Source organism: Drosophila mojavensis, unplaced genomic scaffold, assembly GCF_018153725.1.
Source record: "Drosophila mojavensis isolate 15081-1352.22 unplaced genomic scaffold, ASM1815372v1 contig_136, whole genome shotgun sequence".
Taxonomy (NCBI): Eukaryota; Metazoa; Arthropoda; class Insecta; order Diptera; family Drosophilidae; genus Drosophila; species Drosophila mojavensis.
Window position 1 is genome coordinate 3,042,557 of NW_025318667.1, and position 25,324 is coordinate 3,067,880.

At 51.8% G+C, this 25,324-nt stretch overlaps 3 protein-coding genes across 3 annotated transcripts; 1 reads left to right on the forward strand and 2 right to left on the reverse strand.

Moving 5' to 3' along the window:
• Window positions 1–120: 120 nt before the first annotated feature.
• Window positions 121–20,675, reverse strand: LOC6585467. The gene is made up of 19 exons (XM_032732734.2): window positions 20,509–20,675; window positions 18,211–18,680; window positions 17,843–18,082; window positions 17,545–17,766; window positions 17,190–17,461; window positions 16,598–17,097; window positions 10,994–16,533; window positions 7,877–10,808; window positions 7,128–7,814; window positions 6,727–7,067; window positions 5,350–6,657; window positions 5,141–5,276; window positions 2,111–5,047; window positions 1,647–2,036; window positions 1,401–1,589; window positions 984–1,305; window positions 733–898; window positions 475–665; window positions 121–412 (listed from the first exon to the last, which is right to left on the reverse strand). The coding sequence occupies exons 2-19, from the start codon at window positions 18,475–18,477 to the stop codon at window positions 310–312; spliced, it is 16,743 nt and encodes a 5,580-aa protein (XP_032588625.1). The 5' UTR covers window positions 18,478–18,680; window positions 20,509–20,675; the 3' UTR covers window positions 121–309.
• Window positions 20,676–21,266: 591 nt separating this feature from the next.
• Window positions 21,267–22,942, reverse strand: LOC6585466 (transcription activator MSS11). Its single transcript, XM_002011058.4, has 2 exons — window positions 22,469–22,942; window positions 21,267–22,394 (listed from the first exon to the last, which is right to left on the reverse strand). Exons 1-2 carry the CDS (start codon window positions 22,799–22,801, stop codon window positions 21,669–21,671), a joined length of 1,059 nt encoding a protein of 352 aa, XP_002011094.2. The 5' UTR covers window positions 22,802–22,942; the 3' UTR covers window positions 21,267–21,668.
• Window positions 22,943–23,277: 335 nt separating this feature from the next.
• On the forward strand, window positions 23,278–25,275 carry LOC6585465 (Werner syndrome ATP-dependent helicase). The gene has a single exon (XM_044007396.1). It carries the CDS (start codon window positions 23,278–23,280, stop codon window positions 25,273–25,275), a length of 1,998 nt encoding a protein of 665 aa, XP_043863331.1.
• The last annotated feature ends 49 nt before the right edge of the window (window positions 25,276–25,324 follow it).

Sequence of the window (25,324 nt, forward strand, 5' to 3'; positions counted from 1 at the left end):
CATGTTTCATTTTATAATATATATATAATATATATATACCATATAACTATATGTACTATATATATATGTATATATATATTTGTTGTTTTTGTTGTGGCTAGCGCTGCTATAGCACATTTGTTGTGGCTCTTCGAAATAGTTTTCTCCGCAGTATTTTTTTTTCTTGTAGGAATTCTTGAATTTAAATGAGAGTGTGCGTGTGTGTCTTTGTGTATGAGTGTGATCAGTATGTGTGTGTTATATGTGTGAATTTAGTTAATTTCCTCATTTCTCTTATCGATCGATGTGGGTATTCTCGGACGGCACAGCTTAGGCAAAGCCAAAGCCCTCTGAGCACTCGTGTATGGCCTTGAGCAAACAGCTGCGCAGCTTATCATACGACTTGTACATGGGCAGATCCAGTTGGTTAAAGCTGCAAGAATAGTCGAGTATTAATATCGGTGTTTATATGTTACCAGCTTGCGGTCCACTTACCAGGTGTGTGCGCATGGCAAACGATCGGTGGATCGATCATCGCGATGTATTTGGAACTTTTGTATGCCATTCATGCCTTCTAGGGAACCGAAGCCCTGCAACGGTACCTTCGAGGTGCCAGTGACAAACTGTAGGAATTTCGCACGGTCTGCTTGATCGAAGCTGCGCAATGCACGCCAAAACCATTGAATCTACAATGTAAAGCATAGAGCACGGTTAGTACATATAAATCTATAGTGGGAGTATATCATAGCGCACCTGGGCCGATTTGGATGTATACTTGTGGTACTCAGTGTTTGCCTTCAGATCTTCAATATCGATATCCGGCAGTCCGGATATGAGAAGCTCTAGTTCCTGCTCGTTAAATATAGATATTAAATGCTTTGGAATTATATCATAGAAGCCTTCAAGGAATGCGTCCAATCTGCAACGAAACGAATAGTCATAGTAAATATCAAATTTGAATTGCTGTCATCGCAACTGATTGAAATTAGATTCCCACTACTCACTGCTGACGTATGGAGCCGCTCATCTTTAGCTGGCAAACGAGTTGAACATATTCGAATTTATTTTCCTCGGTGACGGCAATGTCGCGTCCATTTGGCTTGAGATCACGGATTTGTGTAACGCCAAACTCTTGCACCTCTGTCGAGAAGGTTAACTCGTAGCCAAGCGTTGATATATCATTTTTCATCAGATAGTCCAGTCCCTTGTAGAACTCGTAATCCTGCGATTCCATATCCGTATGCTTCACCTGTTTGCCCAGGATGTGTTTATAAAACGAGCGTGTGAAATAGCATTCCAGTAGCTTATTATCGTGCACGGCTTTGGCTGTGTACACCCAAAAAGAAAGAGAAAGACCGAATGAGCTTATGGAAATACAGCGGGAGAGAGCGAGACAGATAGAGATGGGGCATATTACTTACCTATGACGCGGCCGACAAACTTAAAGTAGCTCAAATGATTGGGATTCGCATGACTCGATGGATTTATCATATAGGTAACGCGATCGCCCGGCGATACGCAGAACAAGGCATACATGGGATTAAAGATCTCTCGCGATATTATCACATACCATTCACGGAGTAAGCCGCCAGCATCCTGGCCCTCCTCATCTGCAACGGCAATCGATTAAATTCACGTTCTCCAGCTGCTTGGTGGTTATTACTTACCCTCGAATACAATATAGAAGCGATTCTTCCATTCCTCGGGACCCAGACGATAGAGCACACGGAATGAATCCTCAAATACGGTAACACGCCGTACGCTAACTGTATGCTCTTCGCGGCGTATGCCCTCGTCCAGTCGCTCCAGCTCGGTCTGGAAATACTTACGCTTAACATCAAAGTCGAGGATACGTGTATGATCGACCAATACGGCGAACGGGCCGTCGGACAGATGTGTGGCCGACTGGCGTAATATTTGATTAAGCACCGTGCGATGTTTCTCTGCGAACTGTAAAAACTTTTGGCGATCCTGCTTCAGTTGGGCCTCGTGGGCGGTTAGCGCCACCTGTTGGCCAGTAGCAGTACCTATGGAGCCATCCTGCATGCGGGATTCATCTGTAAGGCAAAAGATAACGGATCAATTTGTGTTGCATAAATCGCATTTACGTTCCGCTTGACGCTTGACGCACCTTCAAAGCTATTTGAAGTCTGGGCCTGACTGCTATTGCTGCTGCTGTTTGTGTCGTCCAATTGTGGAATATGTTCGGTCACGGGATGCGGAGCAACGCGCAATCCCGAGCCGCTGCTAGCTGCAGCTACAGCTGCACTGCCGCCACGTCCGGGCTTCCTGGGTGTTACGCGATGCGACGCGTGTATGAGAAAGAAGGCCTCAACAGTCGGCTGGAGCACCAACACGGCAAACTCATCCTTGGACTCCTCCAAAGCCACCAGGCACTCGCTCAGCGTGTGCCATAGCACGTCCAGGCATAGAATTTGGCTGAGCGTCGGCTTGGCAGCTGGACTCTTGGAGCCATTGCCACTTGATGTCTTTTGGTCGGTTTCCATGCTGTTGCTGCTAATGCCACCTGCACCTGCACCTGCACCTGCAGCCGCAGTGTTCGGGGCAACTGTTGCCGTTGCGCCCGCATCGCCAATAATGTCAATGATTTCGTCAGTGTCGTCCGTCGGGCTGTTCTGCACCTCGTACATGTCGCGCACCTGCATGAATATCTTCAGCGTGCGCAGGAAATAGGGCTGAGCCGACGAGTTCGACATTAGCTTCTTCATTGATGGCAATTGCAGCTCACAGGTTGGCTTGGCATTCTTTGGGGCCGATATGATCACCGATTCGGATGTGAAGCGATCCTGCATCGTGCCCTCGTGGACGGTTAAATTGGTCAGCAAGGCAGCGCCGCTGCTGCTGCTAGTATTGTTGTTGTTGTTGTTGCTGCTGTTTGTGTTAGAGCTTGCGCTGCTGTTATTGTTGTTAGTGTTGTTGTTGTTGTTGCCAGTGGTGGCGCCAGTACTGGTGCTGGGGCTGGGGCTGGCGTTGGCGTTGCCGCCGGCGCCGATGGTAGCGTTGCTCGTGCCCGGTTTGTTAGCGTCCACCGTATGCTGGCCATGTGTATTGTACGCTCTGATCTCGTTGAGCAGCGTTTGTATGGCTTGACGCACCTCCTCGGCCAGGCCGAGAATGGCGGCGGTCAAGTACTGTATAAATATGGCATTCGATGCCTGTGAGCACTGCGTGAGATTCACTATCAATTTAGTAACGTTGTCTAGACCTTCAGTGGTGCCACATTGATGGGTCAACACCTCAATCACCAATTGCAGCTGTGAAAAGTTCTTGGCATAGATTTTGCGACGTGGCTTGTGCGAGTGGACGGCCGCCGATGGTGTTGGTGGCAGTGGCTTTGACGTTTTAGCACCGCCTGCTGCTCCTCTCGGCAATGCCATCTCGTCATCTTCATCGTCGTCGGCATCGTCGTCGTCCTCATCGTCATCGTCCTCGTCATCGTCGTCGTCGTCGTCGTCGACGGCATCATCGGCTTCACGATTGGGAGCCGCCCTTGGCTCTGCCTCCTCCTCTGTGTCGTCGGAATCGTTTTCATCATGTGCAACCAGCTGCGGCAGTGGGCGTGGTGGTTCGCCCTGTGCTGCGCTGGCATTTCGGGAGCGCATATCCTCTTGAAGTTGACTGAGCGGCACCAGGGCCGGCAATTCATCATCCAGATGCTGTGTTAACATCTGTTCATCCTGCTGGGGCATTTGCTCATCCTGTTGTTGTTGTTGTTGCTGCTGCTGCTGCTGCTGCAAGTGTTGCTGTTGCTGTTGCCGCTGGTGTTGCTGGCGTTGTTGTTGCTGCGACTGCCCATGGTGCAGATGCACCTGCATCTGCTGCTCCTCCTCCTTGGGCAGATCAACGCTCAGCGAGGCCAACAGTTTGACCAGCATGTCCGTCAAGTGCGGCGAACGACAGATGACCTTGTACGGCAGCATCTCCAGAAGCTGCCCAAATGGCGAGTCAGTGAAGGATAAAAAGTCGCTAGTATTGCTCTGCCACTTCCAGGGCGGCTGCGAGGTCAGCGGAAACTGTGAGACATTGGCCAAACGCACTGGCGTCTGCCTATCTATATTCAGCACCACATCCCAGAAGCTGTGCGCGTTGGTCTGATAGGCGACAGTGGTGCCGTCATTGTTGTTGTTATTGTTGGTAAATGGCGGCGGCTTAGCAGCGCTGGCAGCTGCCTTGGCTGCAGCGGCCTTCGATGTGGATGGCGCCTCATCCAGCGGCTGTGCCTTGGGCAGCTGCAGCTGCATTTGCTGATGCTGCTGATTCTGAGTCTGGAGCTGGTCATCCAGAATGCCGCGCAGACGATTGGCCATTTGATAGCGATGGTAGCGTGAGCGGTAATCCCCGTTGCCGCCGCTGGCCGCAGAGGAAGCTGCAGCTGCCGCTGCCTCATCCAAGCGCGACGAGGCACCGACATTGGGCATGCCGAACACGGAGTTGAGCATGCGGGTACGCGACTTCGGCTCACGATTGTAGGGCAAGAAGCTGAATGGATAGTGTTTGGCCAGCACGAACAACAGGTCGAGGCAGTTGCGCACAATCATTTGGGCTGCCTGCGGATTGATGCTGATGCTGCGAGCGCTGCCCTCGTACATGCGATTGATTAGGAATATGTTGCTCTTGTAGCCGAAGGCGGCATCGACGCGCAGCTTCAGCCACTCGGGCTTGCTGCCCGAGTTGGCGACGCCGAAATTCGAATTATCCTCGTTTGTCTTCTGTATAATGCTAATCAGGGCCTTGATGATCCAGTCACGTGTCGGCTCATGATGGCATAGGTTGCGTATCACACGGTGCAGCCGCACGCTGTTCACCTTCTGATCCTCCACGAACAGGAACAGCAGCAGCGTGGCCAGTGAGTCCGGATCGAGCAAGATATTCTCATCCTCCATCATCAGCAAGGCCAGCGGCTTCCCTGTGGCCGGCGCAATATGATGATGATGCACAATTGTCGTGTGCTGATGATGTTGCGGCTGAGCGTTGCCACTGGCATCATACCAGATGGCGCTGTGCCAGCGCGCCTCATCCAGATTCTGTAGCGTGGTCTGGAAGCGAGCTGCAAGTGGGGAAAGGTTTAAATTCGGGCGTTTGTTAGCCTCTATCAAGCATCTGTACTCTGTATGCCAAGCCAATTGGATCTATTACTTACATAGCGCATTACTCGGTGGATGGGCGTCCATACGAGCGCCGTTGCGTGACTCCCAGTCGCGACGCAGGAACTGCGCCTCAGCCGCCAGCTCCGGCGGAAGGCTTGCTATCTGCGACTCCTCCATATCAGTTAGTATCTGTGTGGGGAGAGTTTCAATATGCAACATAAGTAAATTATATAAACACCGAGCATCATTCATATCGACTCACAGCTTGACGCAAATTGTCGGGTAGATTCTGGAAGAATGCGGCTGTATCGACGGGGTCATCTGGATTGGCGCTCTGCGCCGCCTGACGTTGCTGCTCGATACGCTGCTGCATGAGCACCTCCGACTGTATATTGGGCGGCAATGCTGCTAGGAATTCCGGATTCACTTCCACCAGCGAATCGTGCGCAATCTGTATGGCATTCTGCTGGGCACGCTGGCGTATGCGCTGCATGCGTAGATGCTCCTGGATCACCTCCTCGCGCATCTCGCTGGGCAACGCGGCCAGGAAGGAGGGATCCACGCCCTCGGGCACCTCCAGGTCGCCCAATGCGGCACGCACCTCTGGACTCATGTCGGTGACAACGGCGGCGCTGGCTGTGGCGCCACCACCACTACCACTAGTGGTTGTAGTTGACGTCGATGTTGATGTTGATGTCGTTGTAGCTGTAGCTGTGGTTGAGGCTGTGGCTGCGGCTGAGGCGGAGGCTACGGCTGCAGCTGCGGCTGCGGCTGCGGCTGACGCTGCGGCCGAGGCTGCGGCTGATGCTGACAAAGCAGCCGCAATAGCATTGTCAAATCTACTAGTAGCCGCATTGTCAGCTGCTTCGGCTTCGTCTGCTGTGTCAAAATCAAAGAGCGAGCTCGGATCCGTTGCGTGCTGCTGGTTCCTGCGACTGCGCAACTCCAAACTTACGTTGGGTGGCTCCAAATCGGGAAAGTCTGGCACCGGCTCTGCCTCGACGGCGGCCACAACAGCTGCGGCCACGGCTGAGAGAGTTGCCCTGTTGAGATTACTATAAGGCTCCGGTGGGTCTCTCAGTGATGGTCGGGGGGCCTCCTCGCGCTGATCGTTGACCATGAGCTGAGCGGCCAGCTCCGATATGGATACATCTGGCGGCGGCGGGTCGTACAGGGTCGTGTGATCTGTGGTATTCGAGAAGTCTGGCACGAAATCCTGATCCGAGTCAGACTCCGGATGCTCATCTTGGTCTTGTTGCGGTTCTTGCTGCTGCACACGTGGCTGCGGTTGCAGCGGCGGTGGCGGCGGCGGATCGGGGAAGTTCAAATTGCTCGGCATCATATCAAGTGGGAATATCAAGTCGGAATTCGACAAGCGCACGGGCGACTCGCGCCAACGGTCATCGCTGTTCTCAGCTCCATCCTCGGCATTGAGGCGCCCAGACAACGAGACACGCTGCAAGCGAGCGACGGGCATCTCCCGACTGGAGCGACCACCAGCGGCGGTGCGCGATGAATTGGCAATAATATTGTTGTTGCGGCGCGTCGAGTTCTGGCGCGACTCGTTCATCTGGAAAAAGCAGGACAAATACAGATATATAGCACATACGACATATATACATGATGCTAATATTCATACATGGAACTCCATGATGTCAGCCGCCTCGGCGCGTGTTCGTGTACGCGATGGCCGCCCGCTGCTGGGCAGATGCGGCATTGGTGGATGGCGTGGCGGATGCGATGGCGGTATGCCACCATGGCCACCACCCATGGCCGCTGACGGGCCCTGTGCACTGGGGAATAGCTGGGGTGGTGCCTGCTGCTGTGGCTGCGATATTGGCTGCTGCTGTGCAGGCTGATCCGGAGGACTGACCGAGTCCTGTTCGTTGGTCAAATCAATCTCCGCATATATATTGTAGAGCGCCTGATGGCGAGCGCCATTGTTGCGTTGTCGCGGCCGACGTGGCTCCACGCTCACAGCTAGCAGGAATAAAGATAATTAGAAATATATTTATGCAATTCCAAATAGAGCAAACTTACCAGCTGGAGGCGCTGGAGCTGCTGCTGCTGCTGCAGCGGGTGGTGCTGCGGCTGGTGCAGCGGGTGGTGCTGCGACTGCGGCGCTGCCGCTGTTGTTGCTGTGCGCAGCCGTGAGAGTGGGCGGTGCTGTTGAGGTTGCCGACGGCGCCGTGGGCAGCGATGTGGCGTTCATGAATTGCATCGATGGAATCAGTCTGGGTATGGAGCTACGGAAATTGTTGGTGGCTGAGGCTGGCGTCAATGCCGTTGTTGTCGCCGCTGTTGCTGCAAATCCGGCCAGTTGTGCAGACGGTGGTAATGGCGGCGGAGCAAGTACACTGGAGCTGCTGCTGCTGGTGGTTGTTGTGGATGACGTGCTCGTGAGCCAACTGTTGACAGCTGTGGCCGCGGCACTTGTCGCATTCGCATTAGCGCCGGTTGCAGCTGCGCCTGAGTCACCGGCTGTGCTGGCCGATGCGGCTGTAGCAGCAGCAGTTGGGGCATTGGATGAGGCAGAGGCAGCACTCATAGCAGCTGCAGCCGCTGCGGCCGAGGCCACGCGATTGGCCTCCTCCTGCTTGCGCTGCTGATGAGCCAGCTTGAGCTCTTTGATCAGGTGCGGCAGCAGAAAGTGTGCCGCATAGAGACAGGCATCGGTTTGGCTCTCCATGTCCAGGGCTTTGGCTTCCTCCAGCCACCAGTGCAGAGCTGCGGGGTGAAAGAGAATCGTTAGAGAAAGCTATAGAGGAGGATTGTGATCCGTCACTCACCATCCTGTGTGAACATCTCCATTTGTGTCTCTTCGGTAGGATTCTGGTGCGTGGGCATGCAGACGCAGTACTGCTGGTCCAGGTAGAGCAGACGACGTCGCACGCCAGTGTTGCACAGCGACGAATTGTTGGGATGGCTAACCGCCGTATTGGAGCCGCCGCCAGTGCTGCCGGTGCCGTTGGCGGCGCCGCTGTTGCCGCCGGTGCTAATCACTGCCGCAGTCGGCGGTGCTGTCGATGGCTGCTCGTCGAGCAGATTGCTCATGGTCGGATTGTTGCCGGCACCGCCGCCAGTATTGCGCTCCAGCTGCACCATGGCCGGCGGCAGGAATCCGTTCACATTGACGTCCCCAGGATTGGCGGCATCCGTGCCAGCGCCGCCACGGCCAATGAAATTGAAGTCGGGCGCCATCCACGAATCGGATGAGGAGCGCAAAGCGGCTGCCACCGAATTGGCATTCGAGCTGTTGCGTCCAGCAGCAGCGGCTGCCGCCGCCGCCGACGACGAGGCGCCGCCATTCACATCTATGTCCAGGGGCAGCGCGATCGAGCTATTCATGCGCACACGGAAATTCGATGGCGGCTGTGGCATCAGGTGTCCGTGTCCGTGCGCATGGCCACGTAAAATCTCGCGCATTTGTGCCGTTTCGAATCCGTCGGCGGCGTCGCCCAGCTGTTCATACAGGAACACATTGGTGTCACGCGACGCCTGCTCCATGCCATTAGCGCCGACCGCACCATGTCCGCCATTCGGTTCGATGGCGGCGCTGCGCCGTGGCCGATTGTTGGAGTTGGCTGCGGCCGAGGTGCCCGAGCTGCTGCCGGTGCCATTCACTTGGGCGAGAACTTCGTCGATGAGAGCCGCATCGTCGGCATTGCGTGCACGAGTGTCCTCATCGTCGTCATCATCGTCATCGTCATCATCGTCGTCGTCGTCCTCGTCATCATCCTCGGCATCGACGTCGGCATCATTGGATGCCGTCTCGGATGACTCCGGCTCATAGATATGATCAAATACTTCAATATATTGGCGCGGACGCTCTTCATCCACGTCCGTTTCGCTATGCTCGTCCGCCTCCTCATCGGCGGCCTCATCATCATCGTCATCGTCCTCCTCCTCAGCATTGCGTTCATCATTCTCCGTCGATGCTTCCGAGTCCGAGTCACTGGAGCTGACATCGCCCAACAGCATTGCAGAGCGTGGGCCACTGCCACCGCCGCCTCCACGTCCACCCACACTGCTGGCGCTGGCAACTCCACCGCTGCCAGCACCACCACTGCCGCCGTTGCCGTTGCCGCCGCCGGTATCTGATGAAGTGGAGGCGCCATCGCTGCCACCCCCACCACCGCCACCGCTGCCGCTTCCACTGCCACTGCCACTGCCACTTCCAGTGCCGGCCAGGCCATTGTCGTTGGCGGCGCTGCTGCTGGCATTGCCACTGCCATGGGCACCGGTGCCATCGACATCCACGTCCGAGTTGCTGCTGCCACGCAAGCGCATATCGCCAATGTTGCCAACGGCCGAGCTGCTGCCGGACGAGCTGGCGCCAGTGGTGCCAAGGGTCTGGCCAGAGCCAGAGCCACTGCTGCCGTTCTCAGTCGCTTCACCGCCAGATCCTATGGCCCCGTTGGCGTTGCCACTGCCGCTGGCATTGCCGTTGCTGCCGCCGCGCGATGCCAAGAAGAGGCCCTCGCACTGAAGGAAGTCGTCCCAGAGCTGATCGAAATTGAGCACCGGACGCACTGCTGAGCTGCTACCAGCTCCGCCGCTAGCGGGCGGCGGTGGTTCGGCGGCCTCGGTGCCATTGCTGCGCTCATCGCCAACATCGATGGCGGCTGCACTGTGATTGCCGCCGATGATGCCGGGCCCGCCGCTGTTGCCCGGGCCAGAGCCGGACGATGCCTGCGGGGCCGAGTCCTCCGAGTCCACGGCCATCTCATCCGAATTGAATATGAACTCGAATGCATGACGACGATCGGACAGCACATTCCGTATGATATCACGCAGCACATGCTCGCCGCTGCCCATCGCGCCCGAGCGCTCCGCAGCTGCGTTGACGGTGCGCGCCGCCAGACGTGGATACAAGCGACGATTGATGATCGCGCTAACCGTGTTGCCTCCTCCCATGCCGTTGGCGTTGCTGTTGTTGCCATTGCTGCCGCCATTGCCGGCCGAGCTGGCGCCGCCGAAGAGGATGCGCTTCGAGCCCAGCGCTGTTGTGGCCACATTGAAGCGCAGCAGAATCTCCATCGGGCGCAAGATGGCGCCCAGGGTGCTCAGCGTATTGTGATTGGACAGGTCCTTGTATTGGGCCACCTTGGTCAGATAGGTCATCACGCCCTGGCGCAGCAGCACCCGATACATTGTGTTCCGGTGCATGTGCACCTTATCGTACAGCATGGGCGACTCAATCAGGTTGGGGAACAGGCTCATTAGCACCTGGAGGCGTGTGTGCTTCTCGGCCGAGTCCGGCTGAGCGAGTGCACGCGCCACCGCCGCATGCAGCTCCTCGGCCACCTGTTGCTGCACGCCCGCCTGCTGATAGCAATCCGAGAGCGAGCAGATCAGCACACGCGCCATTGTGCTCACCTCGGGCACATGCTGGCGCTGGGTCAGCGGCAGGAAACGATCGAGCATCACGGCCAGAAAGCTCTGCGACTCGCTGCCAATCAATGGACTATCGCTCGGCGCATACACATGCGCGAGCAGCACCCGCGGCACCAGCGACTGGTAGGCGCGTGTCGCGTCCGCCAGCAGCTTCAGCAATGTGGCACGCGACAGCGTTGGCTTGTTGTGGTTGTGCGCACTGGTCGGTATATGCCAGGTGCAGCAGCACGGCTCGTACTTCTCCGAGCTGCAGCTCGTCGAGCTCGAGACACCGCCAATCGATGTGGCTGAGCCGCTTGACTTCTTCAAGCTGGGAATTGTGTCCTGCAACGAAAGAGGCATTCGATAATTAGAACTTGTTTAGCTTGGGGTAAAATGAGTGCAATGATCGCAGGTGCCCGACTGGGAGATACCCTGAACAGACTTTAGTCTTGCCCTGAATATCCCTTTCGGGGAACACCTTCAGCCACCTGGCTTAATCTACTCGAACATTTCGAGTCTCGACTTACGTCTTCTTCGGGACTCGCCATGCATCCGGCTGTTGTGCCTGGCGGTTGATCGGGCAACAGGAGCTCGGCAGCTGAGTTCTGCTGGGGCTGATCCGCCACATTGGCGGTATAATGACAGCAGGGCTGCACCAGTGCCAGCAGCAGCTCCTTGAGCACGGCAATGGAGGACTGCACTGTTGGATCATCGGTAATGTCAGTTTTGGGTGTAGTTTCCTTCTGGGTTGTCGATGAGCCTGTCGCGCCCGTTGTGGACGCCACTGGCTGCTGGCCAAATTTGGACTTGACCATGACGCGACCGTCATCTATCAGACTGCTGCTGCTATTCGCATTGATCATGTACTCGCCCTTGAGCATCTCCTTGGCAGCGGCCACGAAGATTTTGGGGTCGCGCGACACCGCTGTGGAGACCTGGGTGAGCACATAGATGAGGTCACGATGGCCGACCGGCACAATGCTAGCGGCACGCATGCCCAGCACGCGCTCCATCGCCTCCTGCAGCACGGGCGGCGCCTCCAGGACGTGTCGCATTATGATGATCGCATAGGTGGGAAAGCCCATGAAGCTGCACGACTGCTGCAAGTGGAGCAGCATGTGCACACCGCCGCAGCGTATGAACACCTGGGCGTTCTCAAAGTTACGGGTCAGGCGGGCACACAGACGCAGCAGCGACAGCTTCGTCTCGTGGTGCAGCAAATGCGGTGTCTGCAGCAATGCCACAATGCTGGTGATGATGCGGCCGCAGTCGAACTTGCTCAGGCCCACGTTCTCCTCGTTGAGCACAATCTTCTGTGTGCGCTTCGGTATGCCCGTCGTCGACGAGGCGTTGAGGGTGGTGTGGCTACTGCTGCTGCTGCTGCTGCTGCTGCTGCTGCTGCTGTTGGCGGCGGCAGCTGCAGCGGCCTTGGCCTTAGCGGCAGCCGCGGCGCTCTTCTGGCGCGACTTGCTGCGCGTTGTCATGGCCGGTGGTGGCGAGTGGTTTCCACTCAAGTCATCTTGGGTTGCTGCTGCCCCTGCCGCTGCCGCTGCCGCTGCCGCCCCTTCGTCGCCCTTCTTCTGCTGCCTCTGCGAGGGGGCTGGTGGTGGTGGCGGCGGCGGCGGTGCCAGTGGCTCATTGAAATTGATCAGCTGGCGCAGCGGCACGAGCTCGTCGGTCTGTATGGTGCCATTGCCGTCGGGCGATGTGCGCACCACACGATTCAGTATGTTGTCAATCTTCTGGGGTGCAATGGGATTCTGCAGTTGGGTAATCGCCTCGCAGATCTTCAATGCCGGGTAGACGGGCCGATGACTGCCGGACGCATCGCTCACCTGGGTCATGCAGTTGAAGCTAACGGTGCATCGCTGCCGGCCAATATTGATGTGCAGCCAGCGTTCGCCAGCGGCATAGGCGCTGCGAATCAGCTCATTGTTGGCGTCCGAGTAGGCATTCCATTTGCCAGTCGAGGCGTCGTACCAGCGCCACAGGTCACTGCTGACCGCGCGCATGTTCGACTTGCGCTGCAGTATGTGACTGATGCTATCGATGGCATCGATGAGATCGACCAGATTCTGCACCCAGCGCGGCACCGGAGCACGCGTCTGTCCCTCTGCCAGCTGGGCCTGATCCAGCATCCACTGGCTCATGCAGTCGAGCAGCTTCACCAGGGACACCATTGCGTCCTGGGCAGTGATGGCCTCCACCAGGGGACGATGCATATCGCTGTAGTTCTCCTCCAGCAGCAGCGTGGACGTCTTGAGGCGTACGAATAGGCGTGTGGCCGTCATTCCAGTCAAGCACTCCTCCAAGCGACTGGCCTTCGGTGCCGGCTTGCTGCCGGCTGGTGATCCCGTTCCGGCTGCAGCTGCGGCCGTTGTCGGCTCGAACAGCTGCAGGGTGAAGTCCACCCATTGAATGATGTTGCGCACAAAGTTGGTGACGAACACCTGGCGATTCAGCTGGTTGAGGCGTCTGTAGAGCACGGCTATAAGATCAGCCGCACTGTTCACTGTGTCCGGTATGGCCTCCATGAACTCAAAGGCGCGCGACACGGCCTCGTCACAGAACCGATCGAATACGTATGGCGGCATCAATTTCAGTTGCCTGTAGTCATAGCCGGTTGGGCTGGGTGCCGGCTTGACCGCCGACTGGGATGACGTAGCTCCAACTGTGGCGGCAGGTCCATCCGTGGTTGCGCCGCCGGCACCCGTGGTCGAGCTGGATGTGGACGCAGTGGCGCCACCGCTGCCCGGCACCTCCATATCGACGTCCATGTCGCCGGCAACAGCTGCATTCGATGCCGAGCTGCCCTGCGACAGGCTTTGAGTTGATCCAGCGCCAGTCGTTGTTCCAGTACCAGTGCCAGTGCCAGTGCCAGTGGCAGTGGCAGTGGCAGATCCGGTGCCCGTGTTAGCACCGGCTCCAGCTTGTCCTTGAGCCGAATGCGAGAGGGCGCTTGCCTCCGGATTGTTCAGCAGATAGTCTGTGGCCTCCTCCAGCGAGGCATTGCTGCGCAGGGCCTCGATAATGTGATAATGGCGGAAGCCCATGTCCGTCAGAGTCTTGATGTGGTCAGCATTGAGGCCGTCGTCTGTGCTGCGTATATAGAGATTCTCCAATTTGATCTCTTTCATGCGCGTATGGTAACGGTCGAGCAGCATCTGATGTGACTTTATCAAGTGCTTCAATATCAAGAGCATCGTCTCGAACATGCTGGTGCCGTAGTTCTGTATGGGGCGACGGCACCAGATCCGGCGCAATGCCTGCATGGCCAGCTGATGTATGTGAATCAGATAGAACACCGGCTCGAAGGGCACACTGTCGGGCATGTAGTTGAATCGTGGACTCATCGTGTATGGTGAGTCGAGCATGGCGCGAGGATTCACCATCTTCTCGAGCAACTGCAGCCAGGCATCCAGGAACTCTCCTGTGCCCTCAGGGCAGTCGCGTTTATCATCCTCATGCGGCTGCATCAGATCATCCAATGGTGCCCATTGATCGAACTCGAATTTCTGTGAGACATTGTCCAGCGACAGGGCCCAATAGAACATCTCGAAGAACGCCTTCAGGCCGTTCTCGGCGCAAAACTGTGAGATCATCAAGTGGAAGGCGCTGCGCTTATCGTCGAACAGCATCGGGCCAGTGAATCCGACCGAGCAGATGAGAAACGTTAGCTTCAGCTTGGGCACCGGCTTGGGCAATATGCTCTCATGACTGAAGCCATTCACCAGTATGGAGCTGAGGATGCGAGCGATTTCGCGCGCCTCCGGCGTAGGAACTTTGTTAATGTTGCTAATGAGGTCATTGATGCGACGTTGACGCGCCTGCGGTGAGCCCACCGATAGCTTGACCAGAGTGCCCAGCAGCTCAGCCAGGGCACGGCCCAGACGCGAACTGGCCGCCAGCAGAGACTTGATATAGCGGAATTGCTCTTCGGGCGTGTATTTGGTACGGAATTCGGCAGCGCGCTCCAATTTGCGTGACAATTCGGCTTCGGTCATTGGATCCGCTGTGCCGGCGGCTGCGGACATTTGTGCAGCAATCTCGTCCCATATGAGATCCGGATGCTGGGTGGGCTCATCCGAGCACAGATTCAACAATATTGTGCTCTCCCACACCAGCGATATGTACAGCTGGACCAGTTGCTGCAGCAGCTGCACGCCCGTCTCACGATTGGCGCCCCAACGCTTGAGCAGCACAGTGCGCATTTCAGTGGACGCGTTGCGGCAGAGATGCACCAGCATCACCACATAGCCATGCACAAAGCTCATGTTGTGCAATATGGGCGTGTACTCGGCATTGGCAAAGCCGTCCTCCAGCCGCTGGCAGCACACGAGCTCCGCCAGCAGCACGCTGCCGCCCGGAAAGGTGAAGTGCTTGATCAACGGCTTCAATTTCGCCACAATATCGGCCAGCTGCTTGAGTGCCACGTCCAATACTTTTGTCTCCTGTGCCTGGCTCAAGATCGCCTTGCAGACGTTCGCCACAGCCTGGGATGTGGTCGATACTGGTGAATCCACTGGCAAGTTGGGCAGCGATAGCAGCTGCAGTATCGGCTTGAGGCCATCCTTTTGCACAAATTCGCGGCAGTGATCGCCATTGGGGCTGTTGCTGAAGATCGCCTCGATGAACTTCATCACATTCAGTATATAATCGATGAGCGGTATGGCCTCGCGTTCGGGCTGCTGTGGCTGTTGTTGCTGCGCCTGTTGCTGTGCTTGTTGTTGCTGTGATTGCTGTGGCAGCAATTGCTGCTGCTGCTGCTGCTGTTGTTGTTGTTGTTGCTGCTGTGGTTGCGCTTGCTGTTGACGATTGGCCACAACGGGCGGCTGTTGAGCGCTGGCTCGCGTTTGTTGTTGTTGTTGCTGCTGCTGCTGCTGCTGTTGTTGCTGCTGCTGCTGCTGCTGCTGGGATGCGGAGCTCATCTCCTCGTCATCATCATCATCGTCGCCGCTGCTGTCGTTATTATCGGCGGCGCTCTGCAGTGCTGGCCCAGCTGCCACCATGACCATAGCCGATGGCGATGGCGTTGACGGTGCCACCACGTGAGCGGAGCTAGTGACACTGTTCTCCTTGTTGGCGCGCCAGCATATGAAGCTGGGATCAGATCCAAGGCGTACCAGTTCGTTGAGCAAGCGAACAATCGCCTCGGTGGCATCGGCACGCAAATATGGATGGTGCTTGATCAGATCGTCCATGGCGTTGCCTAAATTGGTGGCCGTATCGCCCAAAGGATCCGAGCTGCGACGGCGTCGCATAGCCACCAAATAGTCCGGCGAGAGCAGCACGCGTAGCACCTTATCGAACGGATCATACGATAGAAACTCAAAGAGGCCGCGTTCATTCAGGCACAGCGCTGAGAACACATTCGGCAGAGAGCCGAGAACCTCGCGGGTTGCCGGCACATCCTTCTGCAGGAGCGCCTTCAGCATCACACTGGTTATGCCCAAGTCCTGCAGCGATGACAACAGCGATGGCTCATTGAATACGTAGACGGTGACCACATCGGTGGCCAGCAAAAACAATGATGGTCCGTAATACTCGGCATTGGCGATGATGTGACGCAACGACTGAGTCAGGCTAGTTTCCATAATGTTGCGCATGTTGCTGAAGTGTGCATGATCCTGAATGCTCTTCTTTAAGAAGTTCAGCATTGACTTCAACAGCGCCGCCCGCTGGGTCACACACGATGGCTTCTTTGGCTGCAAGCTGCTGCGCAGCTGTGACGACAGCTCTGCCTTGCGCTCGGCCAGTGGTCGAGCATAGTAGCTATTTGCCGGATACTGTACAGGTCGTTCGCGACCAGCTGCATCGCTGCTGCTGCTGGCGGCAGCGGCCAGGCTGCTCAGCGCATGTATGCCAGAGCCGCGGGAGCCAATCTCCAGCCAACTGGCTGGTGTCCCAGCGCCAGCAGCGCGCGAATGATCCCCGCCGCTGTGCTCCATGTAGACGCGATAGGCACGCTGAGCATTATCACTGGCACTGCCGCTGCCTTCGCTGCTCGAATTATCGCGACGCGGAGATGCACTGCCACTGGCCACGGATGCATTCTCTGTGGCAGCATCTGCAATTGTAGTTTCATCTTAGCGTATTGCAATCAAATTAGGACAATTATTCAAGTATCTTACCATCATCATCGGCATGCTCCAAAGAGCCGTCTAGTTTATCTGTAGAGTTGTGCTCGTCCCGCAGCGTCGACTCCTTCAGTGTGATGCCGATTTCGGCTAGGGCACGGCAACAGCTTTTGATCTCCTTCTCGAGACGGTCAATGAAGACATTGAGGCCGTTGTTCTGGTGAAAGCGTGCAATGTCGATGTTGGTGATTAGATCTATAACGCGTACGGCGCGGGTCACAAATGTAATATGCTCCAGATCAACACCCGGCCAGCTAATGACGCGCAACAGCGACTGCATCATGCCGCTCTTGACAAGTGCCGAGCCGCCCAGCTCATAGCTGGCCAGATGGTAAAGCAATGAGAATAGCGAGGTGGCTAAGATCAATGGATAGCGATCTGTCAATCCGTGTGTGGTCAAATTATCAATGCAATCGCGCACTAGCAAAGGCAGTGTGCCGCCTTGTCTCTCAGCGCCCGTATAATGCACGATTTTCATCAAACGGGAGCCAGCTCTGAAATAAAGAAAGATCATTGCCAAATGATCAGATGTTAAATGATGCGCAGGATTAAGAAAGACACTTCAGTATATCCCTCGATGTCTTACCTGGGCACACTGGGATTACGATCAAAGTGGAGCATTGATGTAAGCGTACGCAGCACAGCGGCACGTATTTCCACCAAATGCACATCTTCCTTATCAATCAATTCGCATAGCTCCTCTCCGAAGCCAGGATAGAGCACTTTGTCTGTGTTATCCTGCAGTGCGTTCGAGTATATCAATATCGATACAGCCTGCAGGCGCGCCTGCACAAATTGCAAACGCAACTTGTAATTGTTAAAGCCAGAAATGAGACGCACTCGATGAGCAATGCGCATCTGTAAAAGGGAAAGTTAATCACTTGCAAAATGCTCCATACAAATAATGAGCAATTCCAATTGTAATTGCAATCAGAACAGACCTTAATGGCCTCACTGGGCTTTGAGATCTGTCCGGCTATTGTTTTGATAACTTCTGGGGCTGCCGCTGTCTGGCAGAGATCCATCATGTCTGGTATTTCCAGCTGTGCAGCGTGGCCATTCTCATCGACGTAGTCAATGCACAACTGATAAAGGAATTCTAGCTTTGGCTCGCCAATGCAGCAGTCCTTTAGGGATAGTCCGTAGTTTGGATCGCCCCAACGCTGCAAGATGCGAGAAACATATAAAATCAGTATATCTGGCAAAGTTGGCTCCATCAAATTTCTAAATAATGCTTACCTCAGCGATATTGAACAGTTTGACAATAAGCAATTCCTTTTTCTCAAACGGCAAGCGTGGAATGAAATTGCTGCGCTTGGAGAACATGTAGAGTAAATTCAGCACGGCCAGCACAATGTCCATGTTCTGTGATGACAGTAGCTGCGTCAGGTGCTCAATTGAATTGTACAAATGACGCGAGAATGAGTGCTCGATGAGCAATGTTGTGAAATTGAGTACGTGCAGTAGCAAAGTAACATCCTGTGAGAGAAGGACAATGGGAGATATCAAATTTATATCAATATGTACATGTAAATGCATATTAGGTCATTTTATATACACCTAGACATTTACGTTTTCATTTATCTTTTACAAACTTAAAGACTTACCGATTCATCGAATGTTGTATCACACTGCAGCACAAACTCATTGCCATTGACATGGCGAGCCGCCTCATCGAGTATTTTGTCGAAGCGATCCAATATTTCAATCCAATGATATAATTCACATTTCCCGTATATCCAAACATGCACTGTATCCAAAAATTCTAGCAATTCGGGACGAGTGCGTCGTTTGGTCAGTTCATCAATCAATTCGCGACATTCTGAAGTCAGCTCCGAAGAGCCCTTCTTCAGTTTAACGGTATCAACCTTCATGGCTGACGCCTGCTGCTGCGTTAGCTGCCGACGCCGCCTTGTGAAAGCTATTGGTTCAATCAAGTTGTTGCGTTCCTTCCTTTATTTGTTCTTCCTCTAAATATTATTAATTCGTAGTTATAATTTTTTCAAAATTCAGTATTTCGTTTATCCTTCAATTGCATCGAGTTTTTCAAATTTTATACGTCAAAGTCTTTAATAAACTGCAAAAAGTCAAGAATTAATTTTTTGCACACTTGATAATTGAAAGTTTTCACAAAACTACAATAATTTTACAATTGTAATATTGATAGGAAAAAAAAATTATATATATATCAAACGGAGAATAGAAAATAAAAATTCCGTGCAGTTCCGAGTAATTCACTTGAGGCACGCACTCTAAACACTGAAACAATACGCGACTTCTACCGACAATAAATAAAACAGGAATGAACAAATAAATAAGACCAGCCAGTGAGTTTCGAGCAAATGAAATGAATGCTAAACTAACTGCGCTTTCGTCGTTTTCAGTTTTCAGTTGTCAGCTGTGGCCGCCGATGCGAAAACGACGACGACGTCGCTGTCGCCACCGATGATTCGTCTTCAATTCACTTGCTGCTTACTTGCAACAATAACACAGACATCACTTGCAATTGAAAACGAATTTCAGCAAGCAGAAAAAAAAAAATAAATAAATAAAATAAAAATTTAACATGTGTTTACGAGTGCAAAACGATTAGTGTACTACCTTCACTTTGAGGTGACAAATGTATTAACTCGACAATTTAGGATTTCTAATATATGAATTGCTTTTACAACCTGCCGATGCACAATGAAAATGTTATCGATAAACGTCAGCTGTTTTATATACAAACTAACGTCAATCAAAAGCAGCACAAATCTGGCCCCACTTGCTACATATATATGTATATACCCACACATACATACACACACACACACACGCACGCACACATGCGTGGGTGTGAGTAAGTGTATGCCTTTGACAATTTAAAGTTAGGAAGCTCTATGCACTTATGTGAATCAATAAATAGCGGCTTTCCATTAGGTTTCCAAACACCGTCATTTCGCTTAGCTTGCACTAATTTCACAAATTGAAGGGCCTTGGTACACACATCATTTAGAAGCAGATAGCAGACGCTAAATAATAAGGAGAACGAATACAACGTTAACCGCAACTTGTTTATGATTTCTATTAATTTACGTTGCTGATATCACTGCAGCAAGTCTTAGGTGTCGACGTTGTCTGCTGTTATTGTAGACGTCGCCGCGGTCGCTGCCGCAGCAGCTGCAACCACAACAGAAAGCGAATTCGCCGAAAAAGAGCAGCAACAAATGTATGCGTATTTGAATGTGTGTTTGTGTTTGAATATATGTACACATACATAAATATATGTATATATATATGTACGTTTGAGTATATATATATATATATATATGTATGTGTGCGTGCAAGATTGCTTGTGAAGATGATTGTACGAAAGCCAATGGCACATCGAGAGCTATGGGCAACAATATTTGGTTGTTGCATTTTAAGCTATGGCAACAAATGCTTTTTTGTACGAACCTATCAACACATAAATCTGTAGTCTGCTGCACGTACATACATACACGTATATATTTGTATGTATATATATACATAAATATATATATATATACATATATATATAGATATATACATATAATGAGCATCTTGCAAAAGCAGTTCGCGCACCATATTTTACCTGCTCAATTTTTAATTCTTAATACATTTAATGGTCCTGTACGCATTTTTTTCACCGAAACCAATCACACAAACTTTCGTACGCACGACGACAAATTTTGTAGCACGAAGTGAAAAAAAGGAATGAAAATCCAAAGGTGCCAAAGTAATGTCAAAATAATCGTTTAGTCGCAAAAAAAAAAAAAAAAAAAGTGTAACAAAATGAACAAAAAAAAAAAAAAAAAAAAAAAAAAGATTGCCACAGGCCACACAATGCACTTAGCATGTGTGTAGCAAACTGCATTAAGTAAAAAGGAATGGTCGATACTTACATTTACATTAAACCGCAGCATATTGCTGCTGTTATTGTTATCTTATATTCGATCTAAAAACGTTCTTATTTGGTTCGACAATTGTAATTTCAGTTTGTTAAATTCCCTCAGCACGCACTTACACACTTATACTTTAGAAACAACACTATCGCTGTCCAGAGCAGCTTGTGAACAATTGTGGTTCAATGATTGGAGTTACCACAATGCGAACAAATATCTTTCGCTCACAACGCGCAGTTGTTGGTTTGAATGTTAGTGTCAATATGCTCGTTTTGTGTAAAGTTGGGTATGGAATTGTACGGATTTTGTGCTTACCCGTAAATATGTTAACTTCTTTCCAATAATATTAAAATATAAGAGATAGTTTCTGAATTTATGCGCAATTTCAATTCTCGTTACATATCATGGATGACATAAAGCAAATGGTGAATTTGAGTTGACACCTGAAGCTTAAATAAGTAGATATTACAATTTTGGATGTGTTAAAATAAAACAAAATAAAATTGACACATATTAGCCAAAAAGAAAATAAAAAATGAAAGGAAACTTACAACATTTTATATAATTTTTTTAATATAGCCCACTTGGTTCCGTTCTTTTGAGTTCGCTCATTCAACCAAAACAAAACAACAAGAAAATGACTTTACTAGGCAGCACTGTGATTAAACAAACTGGTGGCTGCACTATATGGTAGAGATGCTTAAATTTTTATCGATACTAAATGCGATATAATAAAATGTTGTTACAACGAGCGCAAATTTGTTTAGCCGAAATTGTATTTGAGTTACAGTCGGTATAATCAAGACCTACTTTTCGTAATTTTTGAATAACTAAATCAGCCACATATACGAGTATATATTTTGTAATGTTTCTTTACTTGTAGACATAAAGCCTCACCAGTAAATTTTAAATATTTCCTATAAAACATTTTTAAAATTAATTATTCAAATAACTAATGATAATTAAAGAACTATTATGTTTTTCCACCTATGCACAGATGTGTATATATTATATTCTAAATTAATTATTAATTATAATTAAAGTACATATATTTGGCTTGGTTTTCTTAAAAATATGTTGAACTAAATATAAATAAACATTTAAACAACAATCTTAAATGCAATGATTTATAGATTTATAGTGGTCTTTTTGTTGCACTGCTAAAAACTATGCAAATGCGTCGTACTGACTGCTTCGCTACTTTGCCCGGTCTCTGCCTCAAAGAGGACTTGCTGTATGCGCAGCTTCGCCACGGACCGAGCATATGGATCGACTATCGACCTTAATTGTGAGGCAATACTTTGGCCAAAGGCAAACAGATCATCATCACCGCCAGAGAAGCTCAAGTTTGGATTTCCATTTGTTGCTATTTCCAAATGTTGTGATGGTGATGGCGACGGAAAGGGCGTTGCTAGTCTCTGTGTCTGTTGATGTTGGCTTTGCCCATAGTTCATATACTTTAATTTACGCGGCAACGTTTGCTGTTGCTGCTGCTGATTCTGCTGTTGTTGCTGGTGCTGCTGTTGTTGCTGCTGTTCCATAAGGCCCAGCTGCGAGTCATCAATGATAAGTTCACTCTTATTGGGCGGCGTGCGTATGGAGTGTGCCGAGCATATGCTCTGTAGATCGTCCGTTTGACTGCTTGCGTTTGGAGGTATATGGGTATTAGTGCCTGTGGTCATAGTCGTTTTAGCATGCTCATCCACATCCGTATGAAATACATCATCTATATGACCATTCGATTCCAGCTCATCATGATGATCCTTCGTCTGATGTTGTTGCTCCGGCTGCTGCACTGCATCCTCAATTATCTGGCTAGCGGCATTGAGCACCATTTTCTGTGGTGTTTCCTTTTTGATGACTACTTTTGCATCTTTGCTCTTAGCCTATTACAAGATTTACTGTTTATAGTTCCATGTACATACATATATGCAAACAAAATTGTTATTGGACAACTTACGCGTTTGCAATGGGATAGCGAAACGGCGCGCAGAAATGCATCTGCGCGCTTGAACCAAAATAGTTTTGGTTCATAGCATCGGCCCATCTCCTTTTCTCGCATCAATATTCGTAATTCCTTTGTGTAAACGGTGCGTACGCTTTTGATTTTCAATTTAATATCGAGCACTGTCAATTGCGGTATTTTCAATGTTCTAATTATCGCTTCATATGCTTCTTCGCGGGCCACACGATTCTTATAGGTGTCCAATAGTGAATTGTAGAGGCATGGTTGGCGTCTGTATGCGTCGAGGAATTCATTAATTGGTATTTTTGTTTCGCCTATTTTCGCCATCGTTTCGTTTGTTTGTTTAATAACAATAATAGCTAAATATGTGTATGTGTATATGGTTTTGTTGTTTACACTACTCTAGAGATGGCTCAGCATCAGCTGGGCCTCGCGATTTGCTTATCTTTTATTTACATACATCAACTATCGTTATCATCTATCGGCATTATTAATAATTTAGCCGACAGATGTCGCTAATTTGGGATTGTATCCTCGCTATTCCTAACGAATTATCGATAGCTGTGCAGTTGTTCGAAGCAATGCACTATGTATACGTTATCTTATTGTAAATATGCTGCGATATGACATAACAGGTGCACGAACACATGTAACAAACATGTAGGAAGCAGAGAAACAGCTTAAAAGATATAAAGTTTACGTTAGCAGCCGCACGTGCGCATCAAACGCTCATCTCTAATGTACTGTATTGTAGTTGTACTCCAATCAGAATTAGCCGGCTAAGCAATTAAAATTTCTTTTTTATGCTGCCCAAACCAAAGAAATACATCAGCTGTCTGCGGGAACACTTCGGTCTGAATACGTTCAAGCCGCTCCAATGGCAGATAATACGCGCATTGATAGCCCAGCCTCGTGGCAGCGATGTGTGCGCAGTTATAGCCACCGGCTATGGCAAATCGTTGAGCTATCAGTTTCCAGCTTTTTACTTAAACAAGGTGGTTGTGGTTATATCGCCGCTGATTGCATTGATGGAAGATCAGGTAAACGCACTGAACGAGAGATCCAAGTCTGGGCCATGTGCCTGCCTGCTGGGCACTGCGCAGGAGGATAGGACGATCAAAGAGCGCATCCTGGCGCTTCAGTTCAAATTGGTCTACGCCACGCCGGAGTACATCACCCGTGGTAATGGCCTCAAAATGTTGCGTGATCTGGGCCACAATCTTGCGCTAATCGCCATCGATGAGGCACACTGTATCTCAAAGTGGGGCCACGAGTTTCGTCCCGCCTACCGGCAGCTCAGCCAGCTGCGCTCAGCTGTGCCCCAGGTGCGCATCCTGGCACTCACTGGAACGGCTACGCGGCGTGTGCGCCTGGACATCTGCGAGCAGCTGCAGATGCGCAGACCTCTGGTGCTGTGTAGCAACCTGGATCGGCCCAATCTGGAGCTAACAGTTCGTATGCGCAGCTCGAGCCTGTGGTCCGATCTGCAGCAATATTTGAACTGGGCTGCCGAAGCAGAGGGCGCCGTTATCATCTTCAGCAACACAATACGCGACACGGAGCACATGGCCCAGGAGCTGTCCAGCCGGGGCAAACCCTGCCACAGCTACCACAGCAAGTTGCCGCTGGAGGTGAAGCGTCGAAATCAGCAGGACTTCGCCAGCGACGTGGTGCAAATTATGGCGGCGACCACAGCGTTTGGCATGGGCATTGACAAGCCCAATGTGCGCTTGGTTGTGCACTACGGTGCGCCCAGCGACATGGAGCGCTATTACCAGGAGATAGGACGTGCCGGCCGGGACGGCCTGCCGGCCAAGTGCGTGCTCTTCTACAGCGAGGCGGATGCGGCGATCCACCGGCGACTGCAGCACAGCCAGCCTGTGACGGCGCAGCGCAGCGAGGAGCTGCAGCAGCTGGCCCAGGCCATGCTGGAGTATACCCAGATCAATCAATGTCGACGCCAATACATACTCAACTACTTCGATGACCGAGCGTCGTTGGCCACACTGCAGCAGCGCTCTAATTGCTGTGACAACTGCCGCAAGGCCCGGCAAGCGAAGCCAGCTGTCGAAGTGGAGTCCGCTCCGCTGGACGTGAGTGACGAATCCCGTCTGCTGCTGGGCATGTTGCGGGATCTGAATGGGCGCTTGGGTCTGGGCAAACTCATCATGGCTCTGCGTGGCTCACGGAGCAAGTGCATCAGCAGCGAGTGCCGCAGCCATGAGCACTTTGGCAAGGGCTCACACCGTTCCATAGCGTGGTTCAAGGCCCTGGCAGAGCATCTCAAATCCCTAGGCTATATCAAGGATGACTACCAGCGCAGCACGAAAAGCACCTTTGGCTACCTCATGCCCCAGGTGACGCTGCAGGGCTGCTGCTGGCTGGACGAGGAGCAAGCCAAAGCTCAACCAATAACCGTTCAGCCCAATTCCCGTTTGGCTAAACTGCGTCAAACCTGTCGCATGGGCAAACTGGCCAACGACAATCTCGACTGGGGCTCCGATATTGATCCAAATGAAGTGGACGAGGCGGTGGAGAAAGGCGAGAACGATCCGGTTTGGGGACCCGATCTGGACATAGACTTTCAGCAAATCGACGAGGCCGTTGCCAAGTCGAAGGAGACTCCTCCTGCTGACCAGCTCGAGCTGGAATCTTTGCTTGCCGATTGTCAGAAGATTCTGCACGAGGAGCAGGAGGAAGCGGCGCGCACTCTGAAGGCGCGCAAGCGCGTCTGGCAATATCTCGAGGGCAGCTACCAAAGGCGACCCCTCATACCAAAGTACAAAAAGCAATCGACTTAACAAGTGAATATAAATAGAGTATATACATCTTTTGATATATATCGATATT

What these genes read in the sequence shown, in the direction of transcription:
- LOC6585466 (XM_002011058.4), bottom strand. Translation starts at nt 22,801, where the DNA reads ATGGCGAAAATAGGCGAAACAAAAATACCAATTAATGAATTCCTCGAC. An exon ending in CGCTATCCCATTGCAAACGC is followed by an intron (nt 22,395 to 22,468) that starts GTAAGTTGTCCA and finishes ATCTTGTAATAG; the next exon opens with GCTAAGAGCAAAGATGCAAA.
- LOC6585467 (XM_032732734.2), bottom strand. Translation starts at nt 18,477, where the DNA reads ATGAAGGTTGATACCGTTAAACTGAAGAAGGGCTCTTCGGAGCTGACT. An exon ending in TGGCGAGTCCCGAAGAAGAC is followed by an intron (nt 10,809 to 10,993) that starts GTAAGTCGAGAC and finishes CTTTCGTTGCAG; the next exon opens with GACACAATTCCCAGCTTGAA. An exon ending in TCCACCGAGTAATGCGCTAT is followed by an intron (nt 5,048 to 5,140) that starts GTAAGTAATAGA and finishes CCCCACTTGCAG; the next exon opens with CTCGCTTCCAGACCACGCTA.
- LOC6585465 (XM_044007396.1), top strand. Translation starts at nt 23,278, where the DNA reads ATGCTGCCCAAACCAAAGAAATACATCAGCTGTCTGCGGGAACACTTC.